General features: G+C 41.3%; 1 protein-coding gene across 3 annotated transcripts in view; it reads right to left on the reverse strand.

Annotated features, from left to right (window-relative positions):
* SEMA4D (semaphorin 4D) overlaps window positions 1–26641 on the reverse strand; it is a 125175-nt gene that overhangs the window by 13531 nt on the left and 85003 nt on the right. For 2 of the 3 annotated variants that reach the window (XM_063129444.1, XM_063129445.1), the window contains 11 exons: window positions 25523–25621; window positions 23001–23094; window positions 21979–22092; window positions 20568–20719; window positions 17253–17428; window positions 17002–17158; window positions 15367–15589; window positions 13540–13655; window positions 11693–11862; window positions 8416–8459; window positions 4751–6775 (listed from right to left, as the gene is read on the reverse strand). In XM_063129444.1, the coding sequence (XP_062985514.1) occupies window positions 5862–6775; window positions 8416–8459; window positions 11693–11862; window positions 13540–13655; window positions 15367–15589; window positions 17002–17158; window positions 17253–17428; window positions 20568–20719; window positions 21979–22092; window positions 23001–23094; window positions 25523–25621 (2259 nt within the window). In that variant the 3' untranslated portion in view covers window positions 4751–5861. Of the gene's footprint in view, window positions 1–3815; window positions 4023–4750; window positions 6776–8415; window positions 8460–11692; window positions 11863–13539; window positions 13656–15366; window positions 15590–17001; window positions 17159–17252; window positions 17429–20567; window positions 20720–21978; window positions 22093–23000; window positions 23095–25522; window positions 25622–26641 lie in introns of those variants that run through there. The other variant, XM_063129446.1, reaches the window with a different exon arrangement.

The raw sequence follows: 26641 nt of genomic DNA on the forward strand, positions 1-26641 counted from the left end.
GATCCAGTGATTTTTTTTTTTTTTGTGGGTGGGTGGGTGTAGCAACAGTATTGTCTAAATGGCTTGGGGACAGGGAATCTTAAAGGCTGTGTCTTCCTTAGGAACTGACGAGCTAGCACATTACAAGAGCAGAAAATGCGACCATTTTGATTTCTCTGATCCATCATTGAACAAGTCTTCTTGAAATATAGCTTTGATCAATGAGTATGATGGGGTTTGTTTGAGTCAGAGTCTTAGAGCAAGTCTGTATATTGTATTTCTCAATTCAAGTAGATAGCCCTGGTTGTAGCCAAGTAGGTGCTTATGTGTATAAATGTGATGTGTGCATACCAAACAAGCACTCTGTGATCACAGCAGCTTGAGAAAGCACCCAGAGATGACTGAAATCACCATAATATCTCAACAAGTGCTCAGTATACTTTGTTGCTTCAGAACAGGACTGGATATGCATGCTGAGCTGCAATGGATTTTGCAATTCTCAGTTGTGAAATCCAGATGATGAGGCAAGAGATTCTTTGTTCTTGTTCTAAACAAGACCTTACAGAAAAGGCTGAAGAATTAACTGGAAGGATACTAAAAACCCAGGGGCAGAGAGAGAGCAACTACTCCTAATATTAGTAGAGGGGAGAGGGTGAAACTTCAATCAAGTACAGATCCCACTCCCTGCTCTGCCTTGAAATTTCCACATCTTTACCATCACCGCTCTGTAACCCACATATATATCTGACAGCGAATGAAGGCCAGAGGATAGAAGTTACAAGCATGAAGTGGGGGGAAGCCAAAAGCAGTTGGTAGCTGCAGACGGAGGTTTTTTGGGTGGGTATAATTACTTCGGAAATATGTTAAACAGCCTTAAAAATAAAAGTTGTTTACTAGCAGGGCAAACTCTGAAGTGGAGGATGAAAATGTTAAGGACATTGACAAGAGGAGGATAACAGTACGCTGGGCTGAATAGCAGAGAGGAGGTCTTGAGCTCCTGTGCACTTGCGCAAGACCCCAAATCATTTTTTAAAAATTGTAAATACATTACCACGTTTATAAGTGCTCAAAAATTTCTATGCTTTGGCAATCTGCTTCATGAGGGGGGAAGTTCCTCTCGTGAACTTGCAACCCCAACAACAACAAGGGTGCTGACTTAGGGAATGAGGAAAAGAGGGTGTTGTTGTTGTTTTCTGCACCTGATACATGCTGGGAGTGGGTAGCAGACGTAAGGTGGAAACAACACATGGCAAGCCACCCAATAATCAGTTGGGAGTAACAGTGGTTATCAAGTGAACAACCAGCTCATGGTGGCTTATCTTTAGGGTGGCTTACCATGCAGTAGTGCAAACTTGCTCATTGCCTGAGGTCAATTTCACACAACCTATTTCCTTCTGTGTGATCCAGTAAAAAAAAAGTTAACTAAAGTAGAACTTCACCAGCAAGTTATGTCCATCAACCCATATTTTAGCAGGAAATAGAAAGATGATGTCAGCATCATAAGTGAGCAAACCAGAAGATGGCTAAAATAGAACTTAGCAACAGCCTACAACAATCTTTCCCAACCTCCAGATGGTTTGGATTACAACTCATATCAGTCCCAGCCAGTACGGCCAATAGTCAGGAATTCTGGAAACTAGTCCAAAACATCTGGAGGGTACCAGGTTGGGGGAGGCTGGCCTACATCAGTAGCTACATGTATCTAACGTAGTAGTAATAAAGGTAATTTATTTATTACATTTCGATACATGCAATAGCTGAAGCTCTCTGGGCAGTTCACAACAATTAAAACCATAAAATACAACTTACTTGTTGTTCAGAGTAAACAGGTATCTTATGTGGCATTTACCGTTATGTTTGGGACAAATAATCTGTCACCAGTACTATGACATTACCTTGGGAACAAATGTGATCTACTGGGGGGACGGTAACCATAAAGGGAGCGGGAAACTTTTCCCCTTTCGGTAATGGAAATGGAACCATTAAGTCTATCATGGACAGCTAATCAAAGCCAATGAGCACCCCAGCAGGGATAGCGTTTCTTTCTGTGTTCCTTCAAATCTGAATCTCTGAATGGAGAGGTTGAATTACAGATTTTAAACAACATGTGTGCATGGAAGGAAGTTGGCAGCCGGAACAATGCTTTTTTTGTAACCTGATCACAGTTGGATAACAAGCAGGGAGAGCGCCATAGCAGCACCTGACCCTTGAGCTGTAATAAATCACATCGTGCACTAAGCAGCAACACAGACAGTTTTTACCAACGTTCTTATGGTGCTAAGCTCTTTGCCCTAATTAGAAGATGCACAGCAACCACTGGGACAGGACATTAATTATTTCACAGGGTTAGAAAATCAGCTTGGTACATCAAAGTGAGTTAAAATCCGGGATAAATCTTCATCACGGAATTCAAGGTTGCAAACACCACCTGGGATGCATATAGAAAATGTCAGAAATGCACACTCCTTTACTTTGATTTAACTAGATTATTAGTTGTTATTATTACCTATGTCCATATGAACAACCGTGTAACCACATTTTAAAGGGACAAGAGGACTTTTTTTTTTTTTTGGCCTACACTCTGCTACATGGCAGGCCAAAGCATTTCATGAAGCTTTATTTGGGCTGCTTTGCCACAAATCTGGATTTTATTTTAAAGCTCAGAATGGACACAGCCTTGGTGATACTCAAGATCAGCCTTCTCCAATCTGGTGCCCTCCAGATGTTTTGACTTCAGCTCCCATCAGCCCCAGCAAACATAGCCAATGGTCAGGAATGCTGGGCATTGCAATCTAAAACATTTGAAGAGCCCGAGATTGGAGAAGACTGCTCTAGATAACTCATAGGGTAAACTATTGCCAAACCTGTCTTTTCTGTTAGACAAGAAACAAAACATTTGGTATTATTAAAGTGAAACAAATATGAACCTTATGAGTTGGCATGAACTTTAGGTAAGTGCTTCCCCGAACAGTGTATTTAATAGTCAAAAGATCTACAATCCTATTAATAAAACGGTTTAACTGAACATATGCCTATCCTGAAATGTAATTTGTATAACTCCAAATAATTTTTAAAAACAAAAAATAAAATAAAAACAACCCACCAACATGTAATGTTTAATCAACCTTCCAAATAACAGTCAAGAACTTTTTTTTTAACCCAGATCAGGATTGATGCTGAGGATACATCAATACAAAATGGATTTCTAGGCCAAAAACAAAATGAATATAACTTCATTGTTGTTAAATCCCTCAGTGGGATTTAGATGAAGTATAGTGTAAGCCAATTTATTAAAATTGCAAGTACTTTTAAACACAAAATCTCTGAGAAATAAGCACACACACACATATAGTACAAGTAAACCAAGGTTAGAAGATATATTCTGATCAGGAAAGTGTTTCTAAAATGTCATTAAATTTACATTTATGTTGCTCAGAGATGCTCAGCAAAGCTGAAAGGGCCTGAAAGAAATAAGGAGGTGGGCAAGCTGTGGCCCCAGAGCCACATGTGGCCATCAGCCTAATTTCAAAAGGCCCCTTCAAATGAACTCCAGACCTCTGGGAAGGGGTGTCAGGAAGAGAGAGAGAAACAGAGAGGGGGGGGATAGCCCTGCTCACCACTTGCTATGCCCACTACCAGCATATGGCACTTGACAGATCACCTCCAAAGAGATCCAGACCAGCCTTTACAACATTCCAAATCCTTGGTGAACACCCCCCATTACTCGTCCATGCAACTCAATGGGACAATGTGCAACAGAAATTACAACAAATACAATTTGTGAATGCTACCAGCAACAAGGGAGTGACTGATGGACAGAGGATCTTCTGACTTACCAGTGGCTTGGCAGAAGAGGAGGAAGGTGCTATGGGGATTAACATGCTGGATCTGGTCACTTAGGAAAGGTGGCATCAATGTGACTGTGGCAAAATCTGTGCTAGACCAAACATCAGGCTGAGGACTGGTGGGTGAAGGAGGTGAATCACTTCCCACACAGGACAAAGAGGAGGTACCAGTAGGAGAAAAAGCTATAGCAGATGAAGCTGTGTTGGAAGAGGACAGAAAAGAAAAAAAAAGAAGAAGAAGATGGTACTAAGGAAAAACTTGTAAGAAACTTCACACACAAAAAGAAAGAAAGAAAAGAATGCGCAAAGGAAAGGGGAAGGAAAAAGACAACAGTAATGAACATGAATAAAAAGACAGTTATATTATTTCCCTTTTATTCCCAATCTGTGACTATATAAAGCAGAAAATCATGCCTGTTTGGGTTTTACTGTGAGAAAACCACCAGGCTAAACCTAAGGCTTATTGTTTTAAGACGTTAGTACTGCTAAATAACAAAGGATGGAATACAATTAATTTCAATATTTATTTCAACGTTTTCCTTATATACATAATTAAAAATAGAAAAATAAAAGCAACTGAATCATACAAAATATAGAACTGTTTACACTAAGACCATCTAAGGTAGAATGGGGGAAGATTTCAACAGTAATGAAGAGAAAGGAGTCTTGGGAGACATTGCCTACTCAACAATGAGAATGCTCTCTATTACTAACTTCTCTATTTCTTACACAGAGCAAAGGAGAGACACAAAAGACAGTGAGATACAAATATTAAAAACTGTACAGCACAAAGGAATTTTACAGACAAATAGTGCCATTGTGAACCACATTTAGTATATCTGAGTCCCAGAAGAGATAAAGTGACTGAACCTTTGGGCAGTTCCTCTTTCATCTCTGCTTTCTTGCTCCAGGTTTTTTTAAAAAAAATGTTGCTTGATGTTGTGAAGAGTATGTGAAAATATTTGGCAAAGTAGGTTGCTGGGGGTGGGGATCTGATTGCTTTCCAGCTGTGTAAAAAGTTGAAAAATGAATCACATCCTCAACAGTCTTTTTTCGGAGGTCCATCAAATGCTTGCCAAGTTTTGCATTGTATCCACAAGACACAAGCCTTACACATTGATGTGGTTCAGTGACTACTGTTTGCCCACAACAATCCTCTTAAAACATCTTAACATAAACCCATAAAATCCAGTTAATGTGGCAGTGTCCAAACTTTTTAAAAAATATCTCTTTTCTACAGCTAAGTGCCCCACAACCCCAGAAATGAACATTAAGCACTAAAAATGATTACCATATCAACGTCTCTAACAAGAAAAAAGAGGAAAAAAAGCATTTAACCAAAGCTTATCCCTGAGAACCTTATGCAAATCTAGCCAGATTTGTCCCAATATACATCATATTCTAAAAAGGTACACAAACAATTTTGGAAAAATCCAACATTTCTTTCACCAGCTAAAGCTATCAGGCAAAATATAACTAATGCATTACAATAAGCATTAAAAATCACTAGATGCAAAGAAATGTCCCAATCTGGACAAAAAGGCTATAATTTACCAATCTGATAAACTAAACATCATTTCCAATTTGGAATTAAACTGAAATTAGATTTTTAATGGCAGTTAAATAGGTGCAGGCTGGAGCTACTTCAATCCTTTTTTTGGCATGGCTCTGCAACAGGAGTTAATTTTACCTTCTACAAAAAAGAGGAATTAATTAAAGTAGTCAGTACGTGCAAGTGTTAAATCATTCTTGGGGAAAAAAGAGCTTAGAAATTCACGATGTGAAACCATAACTGGCCATTTAAAATAAACATAAAACAAACACATAAACATAAATGTGTAACAGAATGGTTTTTAGAAAGAAATGCAAGGTTGTTCTCTGCTCTATCCTGCTGTGAAATGACAATGTGTCACTAATAAAATTGAGAACACATAGCCCTTTCTGTGGCCAAGTTATCACAACTAAAATTCTTGTGTTCAAAAATAAACAACTCAGAATGACAATACTTTCATTATGGAAGTTGTGGGCTTATCCACTTTAATCGCCCTCAGCATCCGAGTCAGCAAATTTCAGTTCACACTTAACGTCAAAAGGTTTGTCCTTGACTTCTTTATAAGACTGTGAATGGTCCTCATCATGTTGAACATGACCGTTTCCATAGTCAGCCTCAGTCTCATAGCCCGTGTCATGTGCTGGCTTTGGATGTTCTCCACTTTGGGTCAGGAGACTGCCTGGCTCCACCAGTGTCTCCTTCACGCTTTGCTCGCAATCAGAAAAATCTGCCTTGGGTTTCTTCTTCCCAAGTAACATAGCAGAGCGGAACTTTAAACATTGGTCTGGCAAAAATCCTTTGTAACAGTTGTAGGCAAACAAACACAGAAAGAGCACAAAAAAGAACAGAAAGAGAAACATCAAAAGGCAATTATCATTTGACTTTAGAAACATTGTCTTTTCAGGGACCTCAGGAAGCGACTTTGAGCGTTCAACGTCAGAAACAGTGCTCATTAGGATGGGGACAAGGGGATTTGTTATTATCCTGGAGGTTATGACTGGTACAATTGGAGTTGTCGAAATGTCAGCAGCTGACCCCTGGGTAGCTACCGTTGGCATTTTGGGTACTTCTCCATTACCTTCTTTGGCTGGCTGGCTTGGGCTTGGAGTGGTGTGTTGGATTTTTTTCAGTTCCAAAACATGTTTAGCTAACACCTGTGAGAACTTCTGATTCTTCACTTTTTCTTCTGACAGGCATTGATAAATGCCACTGTCGCCCTCAGACAAATTGAAGATGAGCAGCGTTTTCTCCAGAAGACGGTACTTGGGGCTTTCCACCTTTAGCACATCGTCCTTGAATTTCCAAACCACCTGGGCCAGGTTGGACTTCTGAGAACATTTTAGCTCTGCAGTGCTCCCGTGCTTGAAAGTGTGCTGCTGAGAATGCTCTCTTACTTTATCTAGAACAGCAAAAATAAATGTGAACGAGATCAGGGCTGACTTTTTTGGGGGTGGGGGAGGCCAATTCAAACAAATAGGTATATACAGAATATATATACAGTTGCAGTCAGAGTCTTGCTGGCCTGCCAAACTCCATGTATGGTGGTATCCAACTGATGACCCTCCACTGTCACTGGAACAGGGAGATCAGCAATTTTGAATTTTGCTAATCCCCCTCCTGCTGCAGCCCCGGGCAGTTTTTTATTTTATTTTGCTAACAGGGAGATCAGCAATTTTTAATTTAATTTTGCTAATCACCCTCCCACTGCAGCCCCGGACACCTCCAAAGTGCTCCAGAGGGTTGGGGGACCGTTTCGAACACCAACTGGATGTTACCCTTACTTATGTGCCACAAAGTACCACTTACAATGGATATAGCAAGCTACTTGTCTAGGAGGAAATGGGAGTCTTCCTACATACCTATGGAACTGCGTGCTAAATTATTGCATTCACAGGAGAGAGTGGGGAAAAGAAATTGTGCAATCATCACACAAGGGGCTTTGTGCAGGACCCTGCCCTGCATATGGATTTATTTGTTTATTTATTTATTCATATTTTTACGCCGCCTTTAAGCACTAAACTTTAATGGTTATGACGAAGCTCAGTCATCATGAGAACAAAGACGGCTACACAGGGCTTATTCTAATAAAATGAACACACACAGAAAGACCAAAAAAACCCAATAGCACTACCAGCACTGTGCCAAAAGGAAGGCTGTCATATCCTGAAATCTCCTCTCCCACTCACACATTTGTTTCAATTCATTCATCCCTAGATATACAACATTTGTTCTTTTTGGAAGGCAATCTCTCTCTTACATCATTTGCTGTATCTTCAGACAGCTGAATCACTTTACTTGTCAATACTGATTCTGGAAACCCTCATGATAACAAGTTCCATCACTTGCTACCCTCCAGGTGTGTAGGACTGCAACTCCCATTCATTCTGGGAGTGATGGGAGTCGTTGTCCAATACATCTGGGAGGATACGAGGCTGGGGAACACTTATCTAAAGAGCGCCCTTAAAAGAAAGTTCCTCAAATAATTATGATACAGTGGCAGCTTTATGTAAACTGAATCAAATTATCCCAGCTGAACCCTTACCAGAGGAATTTCTGAAACAATCTATGAGTTTAGACATAAGCTGGTTTACACAAGCCCCTTGGGTGAATATGGAGCTACCCCTGGGCAGCGCTTCCACAGAAGTTCTCTTTTTAACATCCAACAACTCAAAAGGGGGTTGTTTACAAGCCTCCACAGTTTGTGCAATTTGGCAACATTTCATTCAGCAGCTTCACACACAGCCAACATATGGAGGCATCTTGCACATACGTGCTGCCCAGCTGCGAGTCCAGTCATGGGCGCCATACGCTCCAAAGGGGCTTGTGTGTGGACAGCTATAGAATATGAATTGGCCTGATGTTCAAAAAGAAAAGAACGAACAACACAAAACAAAGTTGAAGTGTTGTTGTTTTTTAAAAATCTAACGTTACACATTAAATGGAAATACTGTGTAAAGTAACTGAGATGAACTGAGCACAAATGTCTAAAACATTTACACTGTGTTATTTTTCAACCCCCTTTAATGAACAAAAGCTTACCAGTGCAAGAAGAGGCATCTCCACCGATATTCTGAATCCAGTCCCTACAAGATAGTGAGAGATTGAAATACATTTGTCATGTTCTACCCACCCTGCCCTCCATGTACAAATCCCTCCCCACTCTCAAATCAATAGTGTTGCTTTCTCCCACAAAGTCATGCAAAGGCAGCCCTGGTAGCATTTGATAACATCCAAACAAGTGAGGCGGGAGAGGGAAAAGGGAGATGCACGTACAGCGGAGCTTGGGTTTGCTTTTTGCTGAACAGCTGTGTTCTGCAACATGACAAATGGAATCTTTATTTAAGCCATCGAGCCTCCGAAGGTGAAAAAGCAGTTTGTGGTGCAATTTTGGAAAATTGCAAAGGTAATCAAACGTCTACTGGGCAAATGCTTGCCAGCTATCACAGTGGTTTGAAGCCAATTCATACTGAAATCAGTGACATGGTGATTCAAATTTGCATTCTCTTGTTAGCGAATCGTACACCAGGTACATTTCTTTGGGGCTTTTTTAAAATAGGAACAAGCTGCAAACATTTCTGCAATATTCTAAACTTGATGTTTTAATCCAACAACAAACCATGGGTTAAAACTCTGTGTTGTTTCTCTCTCAACAATCAGGTGTCGTAGTGAACGACCCAGGAACAGGGCATTCCTGAGTTGTTTAGCAAAGCAGAACCCGGTGAGAGCCAGCATGCTCACCCATTGTTTGTTAATCATGAGTTATGTAAACCTGATCTATACATCTTCTCTTAGACTGGGCTCCCTTTAAAACCTCAAACACAAACTGAAGCAGAATGGTTTCCATGCTTGATCACCCTCCCAGCCAACCTAACAGTAAACTGCCTGGTGGTTGCCCATAATGGGCCACATGGCCATCATTTGCATCAGCTCCTTCTATCCCCATCTCCCTATGCCATGAATAAACGGATGCCCTCACAAAACAGGAACTGATTTCCCCCCGTTTTTACTGTCTTAACTTCTTTATTTATTTATAAGATCTCTATTTATTTATCAGATTTTCAATAGCTGACACCCTTAGTGTTTGTTTGTCCCATAGTTTGGTTTTATTTATGTCATGCAAGCGGCTTTGGCAAGCAGACAGAATACAAATTATGAAACAAATAAAGAAAAAACTACGTAAAGATATGGTAAACAATAATTATGAAGATATTATCTCTTGCAATACTGGCATGCGCTGCAAAGACAGCATTTCTATAACTACAGAATATCTTGCTGGTTTTGAAAGAATAAGGCAGGTTAGTGTGGTCTGATCATAAAGAGCTGGATATGCATCTCACAGGTGTGTTCTGATGTGGGCAACTTAGCCTCACATATGTAATAGGTAACTCAGTGGCTGCATTTAGATGTTACACCAAACAATGGTTTATCTTGATCGGAAGAAGCCTTGCCTTCTTTTCCCCTCAGATTGTGCGTTCCCCACTTCCACAGCAGCATGGCCATGAAGAGCAGTTAGGAAGTCTTTGCTGCCATTTTGGATTACTGCAACTTGCTGGCTCAGTTCGGACGACATGATAACCAACGGTGGCTTAAGTAGTCAACTGTTAGTCAGTCAACTGTTGGTTATTGTGTCATCTGTTAAGGAAAAAACACCCCACGGTTGACTATTTTTCCAAAATAATCAACAGAGACAACCAATGTTCTGCAGAGTTGACTATTCACACAACCATTGGTTACCGTGTCGTTTGTCAGGCTCCGTGGACTATTTTGCACCATTGAGTTGACTATTTCAGCTGCCTACAGAATTCTCAGGCAAGAGCAGCCAAACTGCGCTGTGCTACAGCCGCCAAAATTCGATTCCGAAATCTGTCTAGCATCAGATGACGATGGCCTCCCCATCCTGCCCTCACTGCAATTGTGAAATGAATGCCTTCTGACAGACACCCATACGCTCCGCTGCCCAGCCTGCCCATTCCACCCCGCCGAAGTAGTTGTCAGTTTGCTCGCAATCCCTAGGGACAAGTTCACACATGCCACAACTGCCCAGGGCATGGGCTCCGAGTGGAGCGGTGCTGTGCGGGAAGGAGAGGAACGAGCAGCCGCATTGCCACAACAACCTATCGTCCCAGTAGCCAGGGCTCCATGCACATCTTCAAGCACTCCCCACAATAAACAAGCAACCTCTTAGTAAATGCACTGGAGCAGCAATGCCTGCCCCAGATCCACTCCACAGTCCCTTTTCTTGGAAGATCTACCCTCGGGACAACCCCGATCAAGTCAGGAGGCCTTTGACTCTCCTGTGGAGACCACCCAGGAGGCCAAGAGTAGGATCAGAGCCCTGCATTGGTCGTGTGGGGAGTACCCCCTCAATAGCTATCTGTGGAGTTGGCTGTTCCCCCTCTGTTGACTAATGAGTTGTCCAAACGCAAGCGCTGTGTAGTTCAAATACAACAAACTGTGGTTAATTTTAACTATGGTTGAAACGAGCCAATTTTAAACTGTGGTTTATGAAGCCGGCATGTTTCCACAAAACATCATTAAGCTTAACCACAGTTTAGGATTTGGATGTAATGTGGTTAATCAAAAGCAGAAGTGAAAGCTTCCAATCTCCTCGCAGCTGTGCTGGAAGATGAGAGGGGAACACACAACCCCAGGGGAGACTTTTTTTTTCCAGAGGCAGGACATCCAAAATACAGTCAGTGGTTATTATATTAGTTTCAAAAGAACAGAAGATTCTAAGTAGCCTTTACTTTGGGCTGTATATGTTTAGTGCTTTAAAAAGAACCCAAATTCTGCACTAAGAGAAACTGAATCCTATAACTTGCATTTGCAGCTGCCCTTCATTTGTATTATTTATTCTCCTTGTACTAGTTATGCTATGGCAGTAATTATATGCCCTCTTACCTGGGAACAAACACCACTGAACTCAAAGGGACTTACTTTTGCATAGGATTGCTCTGTAAGCATAGAGGCTCTATGATTCATTGAAAAGCTTTAAGGTTTTAAAGTTTATAAATACAGGTTTTTCAGAAAACTCTTCTCTTTCCACCCCACAGCCCCATTCCACAACTTCTGAGATCTCACCAGAAATTGTCCTCACACTAGAAATTTCTCTTGGTAGTCTTTAGAATAACAAACATGACTTAAAAGCAATGAAGAAAGCTGGGATTCTCAGGCTGCTGCATTTGTGCCCAATGCATTTCTTCAACAGTGCGGGCTCTTGGAATTGCAGAATACACACAGCTCTGACTTTATCAGGTGATCTATATAAATATATGTCCTATACCTGCTTTGTAATACAATATCTAAATGCTCCTACCTTTCAGTCTCAGTCTCTTGGAAGTTAACACAAAAAGATTTATGGGGATTCCAAGCACAGTATGGATCTCTTGCCAGGACACAGTCCACACAGGTGCTGTACTTGTCACAAAACGCAACCGAACACTGAACTACTCCAGCATTGGACCCTGCGTAGAGGTACTGCTTGCCCTATAAAAAGCACAAGTGGGAATGAGGGCAAGGGGTATAGAATTGTCACCTTTCCCCCCCCCCCACCCCTTTGTGTCATGTCAGGTGTCAAATAAGCTTATAATCTCTAAGAGAAACTGTAACAAATGAACAAAGATGACAAAGGCTTAGTTTTAAGACAGTGACCCAGTTTGCATGATCAAAACTAGCCACTGTAGCTTAAATAAGCCAGAGTGGCTTGTTTTAATCCCCAGAACTCTCACTTATCTGAACGTTGGATTATACCAATGTTTGGAATGCTTTCTCTTGGCCATTTGGTTAAATGAGGAGGGATAGAAGTGAAATCTGCCATGCTTTCCTCCAGTTCTAAAGACACAGAGAACACAGTACACTGCAGTAACCTTGACATAGCTTTGAAAGTGCTACACCTCCAAACAATGTCATCTGCAGTATTGGTACCCAAGTGTAGAGATGGAAAACAGAGTGCGTTTGAGGTGATGGTTTAATGGAAAGCCTAGTATGTTATCTCCTGTTCTATTGATGGAAAAGCCAGGCCTGAAATTCTGCCTCCCATTTTATCTAGTCCAATCATCAGAAACTCGAGTTTCTTCTTCTCAACAGGAAAGACCTGCAGCTTTGCACTATTTGTTGTTACTCCAGCTAAGCTGAGACAAATGAGCCTGTCAAAACTAATTAAAGTGGGTTGCTATGCAGGCAGAGTGACATAACGTTCCCTTTATTTATATTATTGCTAATATAAATGTCACTTTTCCTAGTCCCCCTTTCCTGGCTTTTGTGCAGTTCTTCCCCATTCTGAAAGGTTAAAATAACTCCTAAGGCTTGGTTACCGGCAGTAAGTGCTGTAAGTTAAAATATGCTGGCGGTTTGGGCTCGCCGCTTTGGGTCTGGCCCTACTTGCCCCTCCGACCACGGGAATGCGGCCCCTGAGAGCTTCTCTGAAATGGAATCCGGACAGAAGTCTAAAAGATGTTAAATACCTCTACTTTGAACTATGAAGCCACCACACCAGTGCACTGCTTGGAGACTTGTCCTGCTTTAAAGAAGCAGGCAAATAAAAAAGCAGTGGGCTTATAACATACTACCAAACTAATAGGAAGCAAACAGGTAGCTGCCTTATAGCAGGTCAGGCTATTGGTCCATCTAGGTCAGTATTATCTGCTCCAACTTGCTCTTGGGCAGAGAGGACTTCACCGCCACCTGCTACCTGAGAAGGCAGGTCTTCATTGCCACCTTTTAACCAGAGAAGGCTGGGACTGAACCTGGGATACTCTGCTCTGCATGCAAAGCAAGTGCTTTACCCCTTGAGCTATGCTTTCTCCCCAAATTTGGGGGACTGCGGTCTCCAAAATGTAGCACTGATACAACTCTATGAAAATAAAAGCCGCTTGAAATGAGCTGCTTGAAGCTCTCAGGAGAAACCAAAACATTTCTCAGGATCTCAAGAGAAGAGTGCAGGTTGGAATCCTCCAGTAGTGCTACTGATCCACATCCCCTCACCATCTGGTAAGGCGTGTCAGTCTCACAGCATGACAGGCAATAAAGCTCCCACCAGACATAACTGAAGCCAGCAGCTGCTTCCCCGCCTCCCCACCACCCTCCTCTGCCGACTCTTTACATATTGCAGGGTTTTGTTTCTGTATTATCCCCTATCCTGCTGTTCCTCTCACTCAGCCCTACCTTTTTGGAAGAAAGCAACAGAGTCTGAATGGGTTCAAAATTTGGGAAAAGCTGAGTTTCTTCAATAATATGCATCCCATTATCATAGCTGATAGCCTTGTGAAGCGCTCCTCGATCTGAAACAACAGGAGTCTACACTTTAGTACATGGTTGCAAATAAAGCACACACCCAGGTTATGCTTGGCATCTTCAGTCGTGGCTTCTTTATTGTAAGGCTTCATCACCTGTCTGCCTCCTCTGCACCTTCCATGCTTACTGCTTTACAACTGCACTTTCATCTCCTATCGTACTCTCGCCCCATATTCTTTAAACCCCTCCATAAAACTCTATTCTCTTGTTAACGTTTCCCCCCTAAACTGCAATAGTTTCTTTCACCTGTAGTGAGCAATCTACTATCTAGGCTTGAGTTGGATTCTGAAACCTCAGCCACAGTGCCTTTGGTACTAATACTAACATTAACACCCCCACCCCACTTTCTTTTAGGTCAGGGGTGGGCAACCTGTAGCCCTCTGCCTAATTTCTGCAAGTGATTAGTTCATAAGAACATAAGAAGAGCCATGCTAGATTAGACCAAAGGTCCATCTAGTCCAGCACTCTGTTCACACAGTGGCCAACCAGCTGTCGGCCAGGAACCTATAAGCAGGCCCTCTGGCAAGAGCAATCTGTCACTCTCCCGGCAGTCTGCTGGATGGGGTGGGAGAGAGAGGGTGAAAAGGGGGTGGCAGAAAGAGAAAGAAAATGGGGTTGGACCTCCCCATTCTAATTGTTTTTAAGCTGTGTATATTTACTGTTTTATACTGTATGCTTTTACCTGTACACTGCCCTGAGATCTTATTGATATAGGGAGGGATATAAATGTTTTAAATAAATAAATAATTCTTGGCTCTGGCCCTGCCCTCTGACAGGGCATATGGTCCTTAACAGGAAAAAAGCTCCACATTTCTGCTTTAGGGACTACCCCAAACACAGACAGCTTATATTGGATGATGTGGAAATGTTCATCACTAATGCTCAGGATCTGACGTATGCCATATTTGGGTGAGATAATTATTCTGAAAGTGGTTAACTGCATGTTAAACACTTTAATTACAATGTTGGTCTGATTCATTTATTTATTTTAAATTATATATCCCATCTTTCTTTGGGTGGGGGGAATCAATGTGGCTAACAACTAGTAACTAAGGTGGGATTCCCTGGCAAAGGGCATTTCATAATAATAGTGCCATGACTGAAAAGGTCCTAACTCTCAGAGCAGGACTTCTTATATTGATCTCAAGGTGCACATTATGTGAGGAGGCAGTCTTTAAATTAACCATGTTCCGGGATGTTTAGGTCCTTCAAGGTCTGAAATGTATTATTATTATTATTTGCATTTTTATACTGCCCAATAGCTGAAGCTCCCTGGGTGGTTCACAAAAACATTCAAAGTACAAAACAAGCAGTATAAAAACATGATATAAAATACACATTAAAAACTGATTTAAAACATACCAAACATGATTAAAACATCCTGAAAACATTCTAAAATTTCACTGGATAGGCCTGCCGGAATAGATCAGTCTCTATTGGTTTTTTTTTAAATTCTAAAAGACTGTCAAGTTGACGAATCTCCTCCGGCAGGCCATTCCACAGGTCTTTCATTTATAAATTACAGAAATACAAATTAGTCAGGATAGGGGTTAAGCCTCACTGGCAATTGTCACCAGCTTCAAAAACCAGGATGCATTGAATTACAATATAAGCATGTTAATTCACAAGACTGGCTCAACAAACTGTTCAGCCTCACTTTCTTAATGCTGCACAGTTCTCTGAAAGTGGAAGACTCACCTGTGCTGATGAACATGACATCATACAAAGTACCATTCAGCACTCGGACTTGGTCTACCACAATCTGTGTATACTTCACATCACGCTTTACCAGTCTGGGTCTGTCTCCTATTGGGGTCACAGAGTCATCCATCAGAGGATGGTCTTTGACAAATTGTAACGTTTTATCGGGTAAGTTGAGTGTAGTCTTGACATTTTCTGCTTTAGCCTCCTTGTTTATACACTGTCCGAAGAAGAACAAATTAAGCATGTCATATGATTAATGAGAGCTGGAAAAGGAACCGTACCAGCTTTAAAAACAAACCATACTAAAATAATTAAAGCATCCTTTTAATTGAAACTACTATTGCTGCTAACAGTTTATAAAATGTATTATAAAATGTGGACCAACAATAAAGATAAATCTGACATCACATTAATAAAAATACATTTCAAAGATCAAGACAATATTTCTAACTAATCCAGGTTGCTTTTTCTGGGTTTAGATTCCCCACCCCCCGAATTAGGACAAAAAGACATTAAAATCCCCTTTGTTTGAAAACAATGGAAAAATCCTGCTCTCCGTCTTTCACTTCAACTAACATTTACCAGTTCCTCAGCAAAACTATTCTCCATCTAGGGCAAGGTACTAAGTTTGACAGATAAACAATAAGGAAAATGTACATGGACCTTTTGGATGAAAAACACATGCTCTACAAATAAGCTACCGCCACTCCCCATACAGCCCCTGTCTTGCAGGTTCTCTTGGAAGCAGTCTAATATAACGGGACTGCTAAGGGATCAATGAACACAATTGCAAAGCTCTGTGTGACCAGGATCCCTGCTAAGGCAAGTTTCCCAGTCATGTGGAGCTTTGTAATGATGTTCACTTGAACACACTTATACTTTCACTGCAGACTTTCTCTAACCTTCTGTTCTCCAAATATCAGTAGAAATGGAAAGCAGAAGCAGAGAAGATGGCCTCTGATGTTCAGCATCTCCATTCTTGGAGGTGGTGAATGAAGTCCATATTTTGAGGACCAAAAGTCAGGATGCCAGCAATTTTATAAATATAGTTGTATTTTATTCAGATATTAACATTTTATGTGGGATTGTGAACTTTATAAGCCTGAAGCCCAACTGCCCACATGGTTTGGGTCAATCCTGAATCCCTGCCAGCTGCTTCCAAATCCCCACTCCCCCCCCAAAACCCTCCCAAGTGATTTTTCTTTCATGGTTAGAACAGGTTCAAAACATATGACAGCTACATTTCGGGGCTATTTGGGGGTCCCAACAGCAATCACACTGCAGAGTATCATTTGAATGGAACCAGTGACAAGAACCCTCACACCTTCCTTAGGAGAAGTTGATAATCTAAAATAAGGAAACAACCAAGTAACATCTATAGCTGTGCCTGCAAAGAGTTTGCTGTGCTAAAACTGAAAGGGAGAAAGTAGAGAGAATATGGCATGGGAGAATCCTACAAGGGCATTGGGTTGTGCAGACTTCACTCACTATCTATTCTGGCCCTGCTATCATTCCCAACTATTATCTTGGGTCAGAGATCTTGAATCAAGGCATCTGACAGCAGGGGAAAAAGGAGCTCCTTCCAATTCCTTATTATAGGAATAAAGGTTAAGGAATATCTAGACTTACTGCTCCAGGCCGAGGATTAGGAATCTCTCCATTGTATCGCAACCATTTTGTGTGGGATTGCTCAACTGTAGTGCTCTGCATGTACTTCCCTTTGGTGAAAACGTCCTCCACTGTAGAGATGTTGTAGGCACACACTGCTGATAGCCCTACATTGTTCCTTAAAAAGACACCAAAGTAATCAAAATTAACAAGTTACCACGTTACAGTTCTGTAGTAAAAATATTCCTTTGAAATGTCAAAGTGTTTCTTACAATTGTGGAGTAAAAACCCCATATATCACTGTGTCCTTTGAGCTCGGCGTCTTCAGGATAAAGACATCATTGACGATATTGAAAAATAAATTTTTATCTGGGACAGAGCAAAGCAACCTGGCCTTGAGATAGGAAGTCCACTTTTTTTGTAAAGTCCTATGTCCTCCTTGGTCCCCCTTTAAAAGAAAGGAGAAAAAAGATCCAAGATTAAGCAAATTCCCGCTCCAACTAGACATACAGGCTTGCAACGGTGCTACATTAAACTGAAGAATCAGAATATATATTTAAATAATGGTATGTAGGGAGAAATGCTCCCATCAAGAAGCAAGTCAAGGACACAGTGGTTACTTTTAGCACATCAATTTTCAGACTACAAGCCAAAATCTAGCCTAAATTTCATTGTGTAAATGTGAAATAAATCACCAGGAGCCAACAGGATTTCTATAAGTAAACAATGTGCTGATGGGAGAAAATACAGATAAAACTAAACTCCTGACATCCTGGTCAACCCAACCTATCACATCATTCTGATGGATCCTGCTTTTAGTCATCCAATAATTTAACAAACAGCTCCAGAAGCAACCCTCTCCCAAAGTAGCCATATGTATATACCGCCTGGAGCTCAGGAGTGCTTGAGGTTGAAACATTTGGCTGCAGGTACCAGAACTGGTCCCATGGCCCCCAGAGAGTAGGCACATACAACTTGACCTAGAGATGAACTCTTACTGCCATGCTCCTTTCATTTTTAAAATATTTATACATATACAGTACAATACTCTTCAGATAAATGTATAAGGCTATATCTAGGCAGCCTCTGGAAAGTGCTTCACATCATTATATAGTCAAACATTTTGAAAGCATAATCAAGACCTGCTGAGTCGTTCAAGGTAGGCTAAGTGCACAAGTAGGGCACAGGGCAATGGACCAGGCCCCACCTCCAACAACCCAATGTGTACCAGTCCCACCACCCTCAGTTCAAACCTTGATGTGTTAATTGGTAGGCTTGAATTCAAGTTTGCTTGAACATCTCTACATGGGTAGGGACTCCTGAACGCCAGGGACATGTTAAAGATTTTGTCCCCACGTCCCTAGCAAGGGCCACAAGTACTCAGGGCCCCTACTTATGTCACATTCATAACCTGGGGCTACCTTCAAACACTGCAAAAGGTAGCGTCAGAAACCCTAGGTTATGTGGGAGAAGATATAACCTATAACTTTGGCTCCTCTCCACACCAGCATTATCAACCTCCCTTACCAAACTGCCTGGTCATTAAGGTCATTAGAGGGATGTATAGCCCAATATGAATCCACCAGGAAAAGAGCCTTTAGTGTGGTGGCCCCTTTTCTTTTGAATTCCTTGCCCCTAGAGGTCACGCAGGTGGCGACACAATGCTGCTTCTGGCACCTCATGTAAACAGCTCTTTTCCAGAAAGCATTCCATAACTGACCAGTCATGGTTTTTTATTGGTATTCTGTTTTAAAATGAACAATTTCAATATGCTGTTTACGATTTCATTTTTTATGTTCTTGGCTCTGGAATCTATTTTAAATATGGAGCAGTATATTAATATTCCACTGACCCAGAAGGAGCTGCAGCAGGAGCCTCCCTTCCACCTTTTTGGTGCAGGAAGGAACTACACTTCAGTGTCATCGAAGCTGAAAATTTAACAGGAGAATCTGTCCTGCAAATGATGGATTTTCAATGTGTGCTTCTTGAGGGGAAACATGTGAGGCACTGAACAAACTAGTTGTGCAGCTACTACCAGGAGTTTAAAAATCTCCCTGCTCTCCAAAACTTTTGCCATGCCTGCACTTTGCAAATAGCTGATGTCTTAATGTGAAAATCTATTCAGGATAGCTGGAATGTTATCTTTCATTGAGGCGGCTTCAACACAACAGAAGACAATTAATTTTCCTAAATAACAAGAAAAATATGTATATTCCCCCCCTCCTAACCTATATATAGCTCCATGCAAATCATGAAGAATGGGAATCCAGTCACACATCTGCAATGCTGCTACTTTAAAGCAACGACAAACTGTCAGCAAGCAGACGACCATCACTACATGCCAAAGTAAATTTGCTTCAAACTGCTGCATATCACAAATCTTGCAGACTGCAACAGTTTCTGTTGTTTAATTTCACTTTGCAATTTAAAATCTGATCCTTAAAAACACATAAGCTCTCCCTGCCCTCACCCTGATCTGCAAGAAAGGTTACAAAATTAGATGACAATATGGTCATAAAATCTTCATGAAAAATATACCCTTGTTTCCCAATAATGGAAATTCCTATTAAGTTTGAAACACAAAAAGAGTGTCAGCTTCAGGCTGGTTGCAATAGTTTTCTTTCAGGCTATGGCAGCTCAGCACAGAAGTGCCACCTGTCACATCACAGTCAAGCAAGAAATTTTGTTGGTGTGAGAAAAAAGTGGCTTTGTCTCATACCCTTTAGAAATGTGTCAAGCATAGCCCAGGCAGTGACCGTGTCCTGCTTCTCTTGAAATTACTACGGCTAAAATTCAACTGACAGCTTATGAATCATATATGAAGTGAAAGAACTGGGAGAATCTAAAAAGAGCCTTTTTTCCTTTTATCTAAAGAAGTTGATTTTTACAGTCATTTACAGAGTAATCCTATGCCTTGCAGACAGCATCTGGAGAGCCATAGGATGGGGCAGATCTCCTCTGAGGTTGTAGATAGAGCTACAACCACGGAGAAGGAGACCCAATCATGGATCTTTCCCCACTCCAAGCTGTTGTGGAAACCTCTGCAGCTGCTTCTCTTACAAGGCCGTAACTGCTACCTCAGAAGGAACGTCTGAGAAGTAGAAATGCGGGTGGAGTCGGGGTCCGATCCAAGAGCCTCTCCATTGCCATCTTCAACATCTCCCTGGTAAGCAAGCTAGATGGCCTGAGACCCATCTAGCCGAAAAAATTTTTGACAGAGAGGCTGTAAAAACTTCTGTCCTCCTCTTGACCTGCCCAGCTCTTGTCCAGAGACCTCTGCCTATGAAGTGTCAGTCCTAGCCTGGTGCTGTAGCACCTCAACTGGGAGCACAACAAATATCTTGAGGAAAGGCAGGCCTCTACTCCCATGGGACACCCCTGGATGCACAATCAACTATACAGTCTACGCTGCTCACACTAGGGCCATCAGCTTTGTGCATCAGTGGGAAATAGCCTGCATGCCTGGCTTGGCCTGGCAGGATTAGAAAGTGCTAAAACACAAACAGTGCCAAACCAAACTCTTTCTACAATTACATCTCGCTCACCCCACACCACAGGGAAAGAAAAACAGGTCAACTCCATCCCACCTTACAAACTCTAGCTATCCTTGGAATCATCAGCTTTCCGAGAAATTCATATTCCACGGACACTTCAGTGAAAAAGAAGTACACTTTGTCATCATCTTCATTGCCACCATCTGGATCAGCTCTTATTACATCAGCAAAAATGAAATTTGGTTCTACAGAAGGAAAATGCAAACAAAATCAATGTTTGATTTTAAATTTTAATCTCTCCACCATCCCTCAATATTTCCTTTCAATGACTAACATGGCAGATGTTTAAGCTCTAATAGTAGAGGATATGCTTCCTCCGCCCCCCACTCTGTACTGTAGCAAATTTTACAATTCCTATATTTTGCAAACCTCTCAGGAAAATACTTTTGGGTATAGCTAACTTTCTTCATGGACTGAACCAAGGAAATAAAGAATCAAAGACATGTTTGAACTGATGATACATATCATATCACTCCAAAAACACCCCCACTGCTCTGGTGGGATAATCTTTGAAGAAATCCTAGGAGTTGTGACAACTTGGCAATGGGCATGTCTACACCAGCCCTATATCCCGGGGTTGTCCCTGGATCATCCCTGTGTGTTCAAATGACGCACAGGGGATCCTGGGGGCAACCTGGGATGACCGGGGACTTTCCCCAGAATATCTGGGACCGCAGAAAATCAGATTTTTCCATTTTCCCGGGACCATCCCGAGGAGCGCTGGCCGTGTGGCATCCCTTCCTCCCCGCGAGTAGCAGTGCTCTTACAATGGGCATGGTGCTGCATGGGGGCAATCTGTGCCCATCAGGGGTGGGAAGCTGGTGTGTTTTTTGTTTATTTAAACTTACTTTTCTGGAGGAGCACAATTGCGCTCCTTCTCTTTGTTGCAGGAAAAAAATGGCGGCCATGACGTCCCTCTTTCCTTCCGGGACGTCTTGTGGCCGTCAAGATGCTGGGGGAGGTTCATGGAAGCAGGTAAGTCCGGGTTCCTCCCCACTCCCTCCCTCTACACCCTTAGGTGTAGACATGCCCATTGTCTTGCAGGAAGAGGGTGCTGAGTTATAAGTTGAGCAAATCTATGCTGCATTGCCATATTTTTCCACTTCTGTTTTGAGAGCAGTTTGGTCTCCTGGTCATTCATAAACTTGATGCTAAAGATAAACCAAACCACCACAGTGTTTGTAAGCTGCCTTTATGGCTTTCATGAATGAAATCAATGCAGTTTAGATTCTTGGCATCTCAAGAGTGTTTTTCTGAAATGCAGACAGCAGACTGGAAAAGTAGTGCATTACCCAAGAGGGGGAAAAAGAAGCACTTTTTCTTCTGAAAATAGGGGTGGGGGTGGGTAGCTATTCAAAGGATACTATTTCAGTTGAAAAATTACTAGACTGTACATTTAAGAGCATTTATTTCTCTGGGGTTTTCCCCCTCCAAGCCTCCTTACCATTAAGCCAAGGAATAGCATATTCTGTCCGTAATGGATTTTGCAGCGAGTTCCTAGAAATAATTGGTTCACTTCCCAAGAAATTGTAAGACGTTCCAGAGTAAAGTTCCCCATCTTTGCAACAACAGAAGATTGAATGGATTAATTTCTCTAATTTAGCAGCTTAAAGCAGTATCTTTTCAAATGTTATGACACGATACACTCCTTCCATTTCCGCTTCCGTGTCCTCTCAAACCTCTCCCTCCTACCTAACAGCTCATGGATAAAGCGGCCCAACTCCTACTCTCGCTATATTTCTTGCTTCCAGCTGCCTCGCTCTCATACATCTGTCCTCCATCTCTGCGTTGAACCAAGCACCGCAGACAATTAAGCACTCTGGGGTATGGGTTAAGTCAATTATCTGTTTCATACATAGCTAATGTAACTAGTAGTAACATTTAATTTGAAAATTATTCCCTTCGTATATATTCTATGTTATAAATATTTAATGCTAATCTAAATGAGGTTAAGTATGAAACAACTGCCAAGCAAACTCAACATTTAATTCCTGTGAAAGGAGTAAGAAGTACAGGGCACAGGATGAAATCCAACTGTGTCCATCTTCTGACAGAAAAGCATCAGCAGTGGAGTGAATTCCCTTCCCCACCCCACCCCTGCAGCACTCGCATGTGCTCTGGGTGGTTGGGGGACCCTGAAGAGCAGATTTTGCGGGCCTGGGAACTGCAAGGGAGTAGAAAGGAAATGTCTGTTGTGCTTACAGCAATGTTGGCTATAGCTCATAATGGTCCAAATGGTCATGGGGGCAGTTTGTGAACTTGTGTGGGCAGCAAATAAAAAGTAGTTCAAAAAGAAATTCGGCTATTCATGCCAAACATGTGTGCATGCACGCTCCTCTGGATTATTTATTTATTATATTTATTTATTATATTTCTATACCGCCCAATAGCTAAACTGCCCAATAGCTTAACCACAATTAATTATGACAAGATCTAGAAATAACAACATTAGAAATTTGTACTTACCAACCATAACTGATGTATAACTTTGTGCAGGATCAAATGGACATCTTCCTTTACCATCATCATTTTTGCCCACAAGTTCAAACGCTGTCAGATTCTACAAAACAATTAAATAAAGCATAGTCTTTATTTTCTATCTGAATGCAAACAACCACAATCCAGCATATAATTGGTGAGCACACAGGGTTGTATCCAACCCTGTCTGTCGGCTAGTGGAATGGAAACTGCAGGCGAGGTGGTTGCAAGGTGCATGGGGGGGCTGAAAGGTAGGGAGCAGAGCAACAAAAAGTCCTGTCACGCAAGCAGAAGTCTGCTTGCACGATGTTGGATTTAAGCCTTTGGGTGCTTCCAAGCACTGTGCAGGCATTCTACCTTCTCCTCCTTAACAGTTGTTTTTGTGACAAGAAAAAAAGATGAAAGAAGATGCAGAAAAACACAGGAGGTTACAAATGGAAGAATACAATGTCTGAAATTCTCAAGTGCACAATAAAAACATCATCTGGAAGCACCCTTAGATCAGAATTCAATAGAAATAAATAAACCAAAGACCAATTTATGCAAACATTTGCAACACATTTTTGACATGGTATAGTCAACCTGTTGAAATCATTTTTCAATGTGTTTCCAAATTTCATCTTCCAAAAACTAGCTTCAGCAACAAATGGGGTGGTGAGATGCAATCTTAAGATATGGGGGAAGCAATTCACATGGCTGGTTCACCACACCATGATTTCAACACACCAGAAATGAACTGAAAATGGTTTTACGGATCAGCCTTGTGTCCTTTGTTGTTGTCCCTATTACGTGTGCAATAAAAAAGCTGCAAAATATAATGGCTGTGATCCAGGCAAAGACTTTAAAGTATATAGAAATTTTAAAGAGAGCAAATTAAACATGTGCTTAACACTTTCAATGGAATAAATGAAATGCAGAATTGCTTAACTTTGGCAGGATTGAACATAATATTTTAAAGTGAGATCAGGGCACTTTACCATCCCCATTACATTGCTGTACTAATGAGCAAATGAATAAAAACATAAAAACACAAAGTATCAGAGGAAATTATCTGGTGACTTAGGAGACGTGTGTGTGCCTGTAACACAAAATGCTTGCCTTAAAAATAAACACATGGGATCCAAAAAGAGAGAACTAGTCTCAAGATGCTGGAGAAAAACCACTTATGTGTGAATCCACATTTAGAAGCCAAATGGAGGGGGAGAGAAAGGCTGGGATAGGAACAAGTCAAGAAAGATTAGTCAGCCGAAGTGAAAAGTGATGCCAGCAAAGGACAATCATGAAGAAAATACAGACGCTAGTTAAAGAATGGAAATGTGAAGTGTATTTTCATGAGGCAGAAATAAAAAAGGTTGTGTCATGAGGACTGTGGCTGTGTTTGGACAAGCATATCTCAGCCTTTTGCCTGCTCATGCAGGTCCTTTGCAACAGTTCCCTGTTTCATCAAACAGGAAAACTAGGGGTACCAGCTTTGACTCAAGTTAGTATATTAAACAGTTTGAAGCTGATTTAATAGCTTATTCAAAATCTGGTAGTCACAATTTCACAGTGTGGATGAAATGGGAAACTATGATTAGAGACTTCCTGGTTTAATCATGGCTCACACAGAGGATTGAAAGTGCTGCACACATGGGCAAAAAACCTGTGTTTATTTCAGTTTAATACGCCAATATATGATAATCCAAACCAGAATAGTGAGTTAGATGGATAGAACTATGAAGAATTCTGAAATTCTTCAGGAAACCTTCCAGAAAAATGGAAATGAAAGCCACCCAATTTACTGTTAGCACCTCAGAGCAGCATAATTCTCTCTTGGCAAAGAGAGCCAGTATACTCACCAGAATATTAAAGAACTCTTCTTATGATAGAAAGCCATTAAAAGGATGAAAATGCAATCATGACACTGTGATTTAATTCATTAATATATGGCTGTGGCAAGGACATGGCAAAGAAAGGAAAATTCTGCCTATGTTGGTGAAATGATGGTAGACAGACTTACAGATAAGGGAGACAGGAAAGGTCACAGTCTAACTTCAAGAGTCCTGTTCTTGGGAACAAAGTAAGATCCAAGTAAAGGAGAGCGATGAGAGAGTCAGAGACATGGAAAGTAGACAGAAGTGTGTGGGTTTTTTTAAGCACAAGGAGGACTTCATTCTGAAGCATTCAGTAGTATGAAGCTATGGTATAGCCAGGAGCTGACAGAGACAAGACAGGCAGAGACGGGAGTGTTTAAGAAGAGACACAAAGGGGGTGTCAGGCACACAGGATGTGTATAGAATTTAAAGATTTTATGGATATGTCTGTTAGGGGAACTACACCCACAAAATGGGATGGAAACAAAGCCTTCACAAGACACCATTTGCTGGGAAAGGATGACTAAACCTCAGAAGACAATTCTCTCAAGGGATAGAAATACACATGGCTCCCTGTCATCACACCGTTTGGCAGAGCTGGGAGATTTCTAATGCTTTTACAGTTTCCCCTAAAAGAAAATGCATTCCCACACTTACCAGATGATCACAGACCGGCTGAAATGCATTAGTTCCACACACATAAAGTAAAGTATCATTCAGCTGTTGTAAGACACGAACATAGTTAAGGCACTCTGTCTGTAAAAGAGAACAGGTGTCAGGGGGAGAAAAATAAAGAGAATTTAATACATTTGAGTCATTGTTGTTGTTGCTCTATTGAAATTAATGGGGCTTGCTTTCACATATTGAGTTCAGAATCAGAATGCTCATTGTCTTTCCCATTCAATCATCAACAAATGCAAATTCAGAATTTTAAAAGTAGTAGGAATGGTAGTTTTTAAAGACTGGACCACTGCCTATAAAAGTATGCTCCCAAATTGTCCACCTTATTATTTTCAGATGCAAAACTGTGCCTGATACTTAGTATCATGGACACCATAGTTAAAACTTACACCATGCATTTGAATCTGAATATATTCTGTACGAACTCTTGTCCTATAAATTTGAGGTTGTTTGTCTGGCAATTCCCTCAGTCCCCCACTCTCAAGATGAAGCACTGCCTTGCAGCAAGGATTTGGCATTTAGATGAAAATATTCTAAGAGAAAGTTAAGTATTGTTAGGGATCAAGAAAGCTACAGGTCAAATAATAAATTCCATATTTGTGCTATGAATGAAAGTCTGAGGTTATCAGTCGATGGGCAGTATCTAATGAAGGCCACTCCAGTTCCGCTACTTCTATTGCACTTGTGGGAGTGACCGCTTATGCAACAGGGCTTTTGCGCTTCTAAAAATAACCCCCGAAAACTACTGTGAATGCTCATTTCTGGATCAAGACAGATCAGAGCAGCTCTGTTTTGTGAGCTCTGCTAACCTGTCCCATTCTGGAAAACTGCGTTTCCACTCATTTGGGATTATATTTAGAAGCACCAAAGTCCCACTACTCAAGCAGTCACTCCCAGGAATCCAGGAGCACAGTAGGATACTACCCAAAGAATTTTATAATTCCAGTAAAGGGGGGGGGGAGAATCTCACTACAAACCCTGCCTGCTTCTCTTTAAAGCAATTGCAACAAAGTGAAAAGCTAATAAGCTTGTCTTTCAATGAGCTGTTGCTCCCCCATTACCAATATCTCAAACATTTTGCAGCACCAAGTTTGC

The sequence above is a fragment of the Elgaria multicarinata genome, chromosome 6, assembly GCF_023053635.1.
Source record: "Elgaria multicarinata webbii isolate HBS135686 ecotype San Diego chromosome 6, rElgMul1.1.pri, whole genome shotgun sequence".
Lineage (NCBI taxonomy): Eukaryota > Metazoa > Chordata > Lepidosauria > Squamata > Anguidae > Elgaria > Elgaria multicarinata.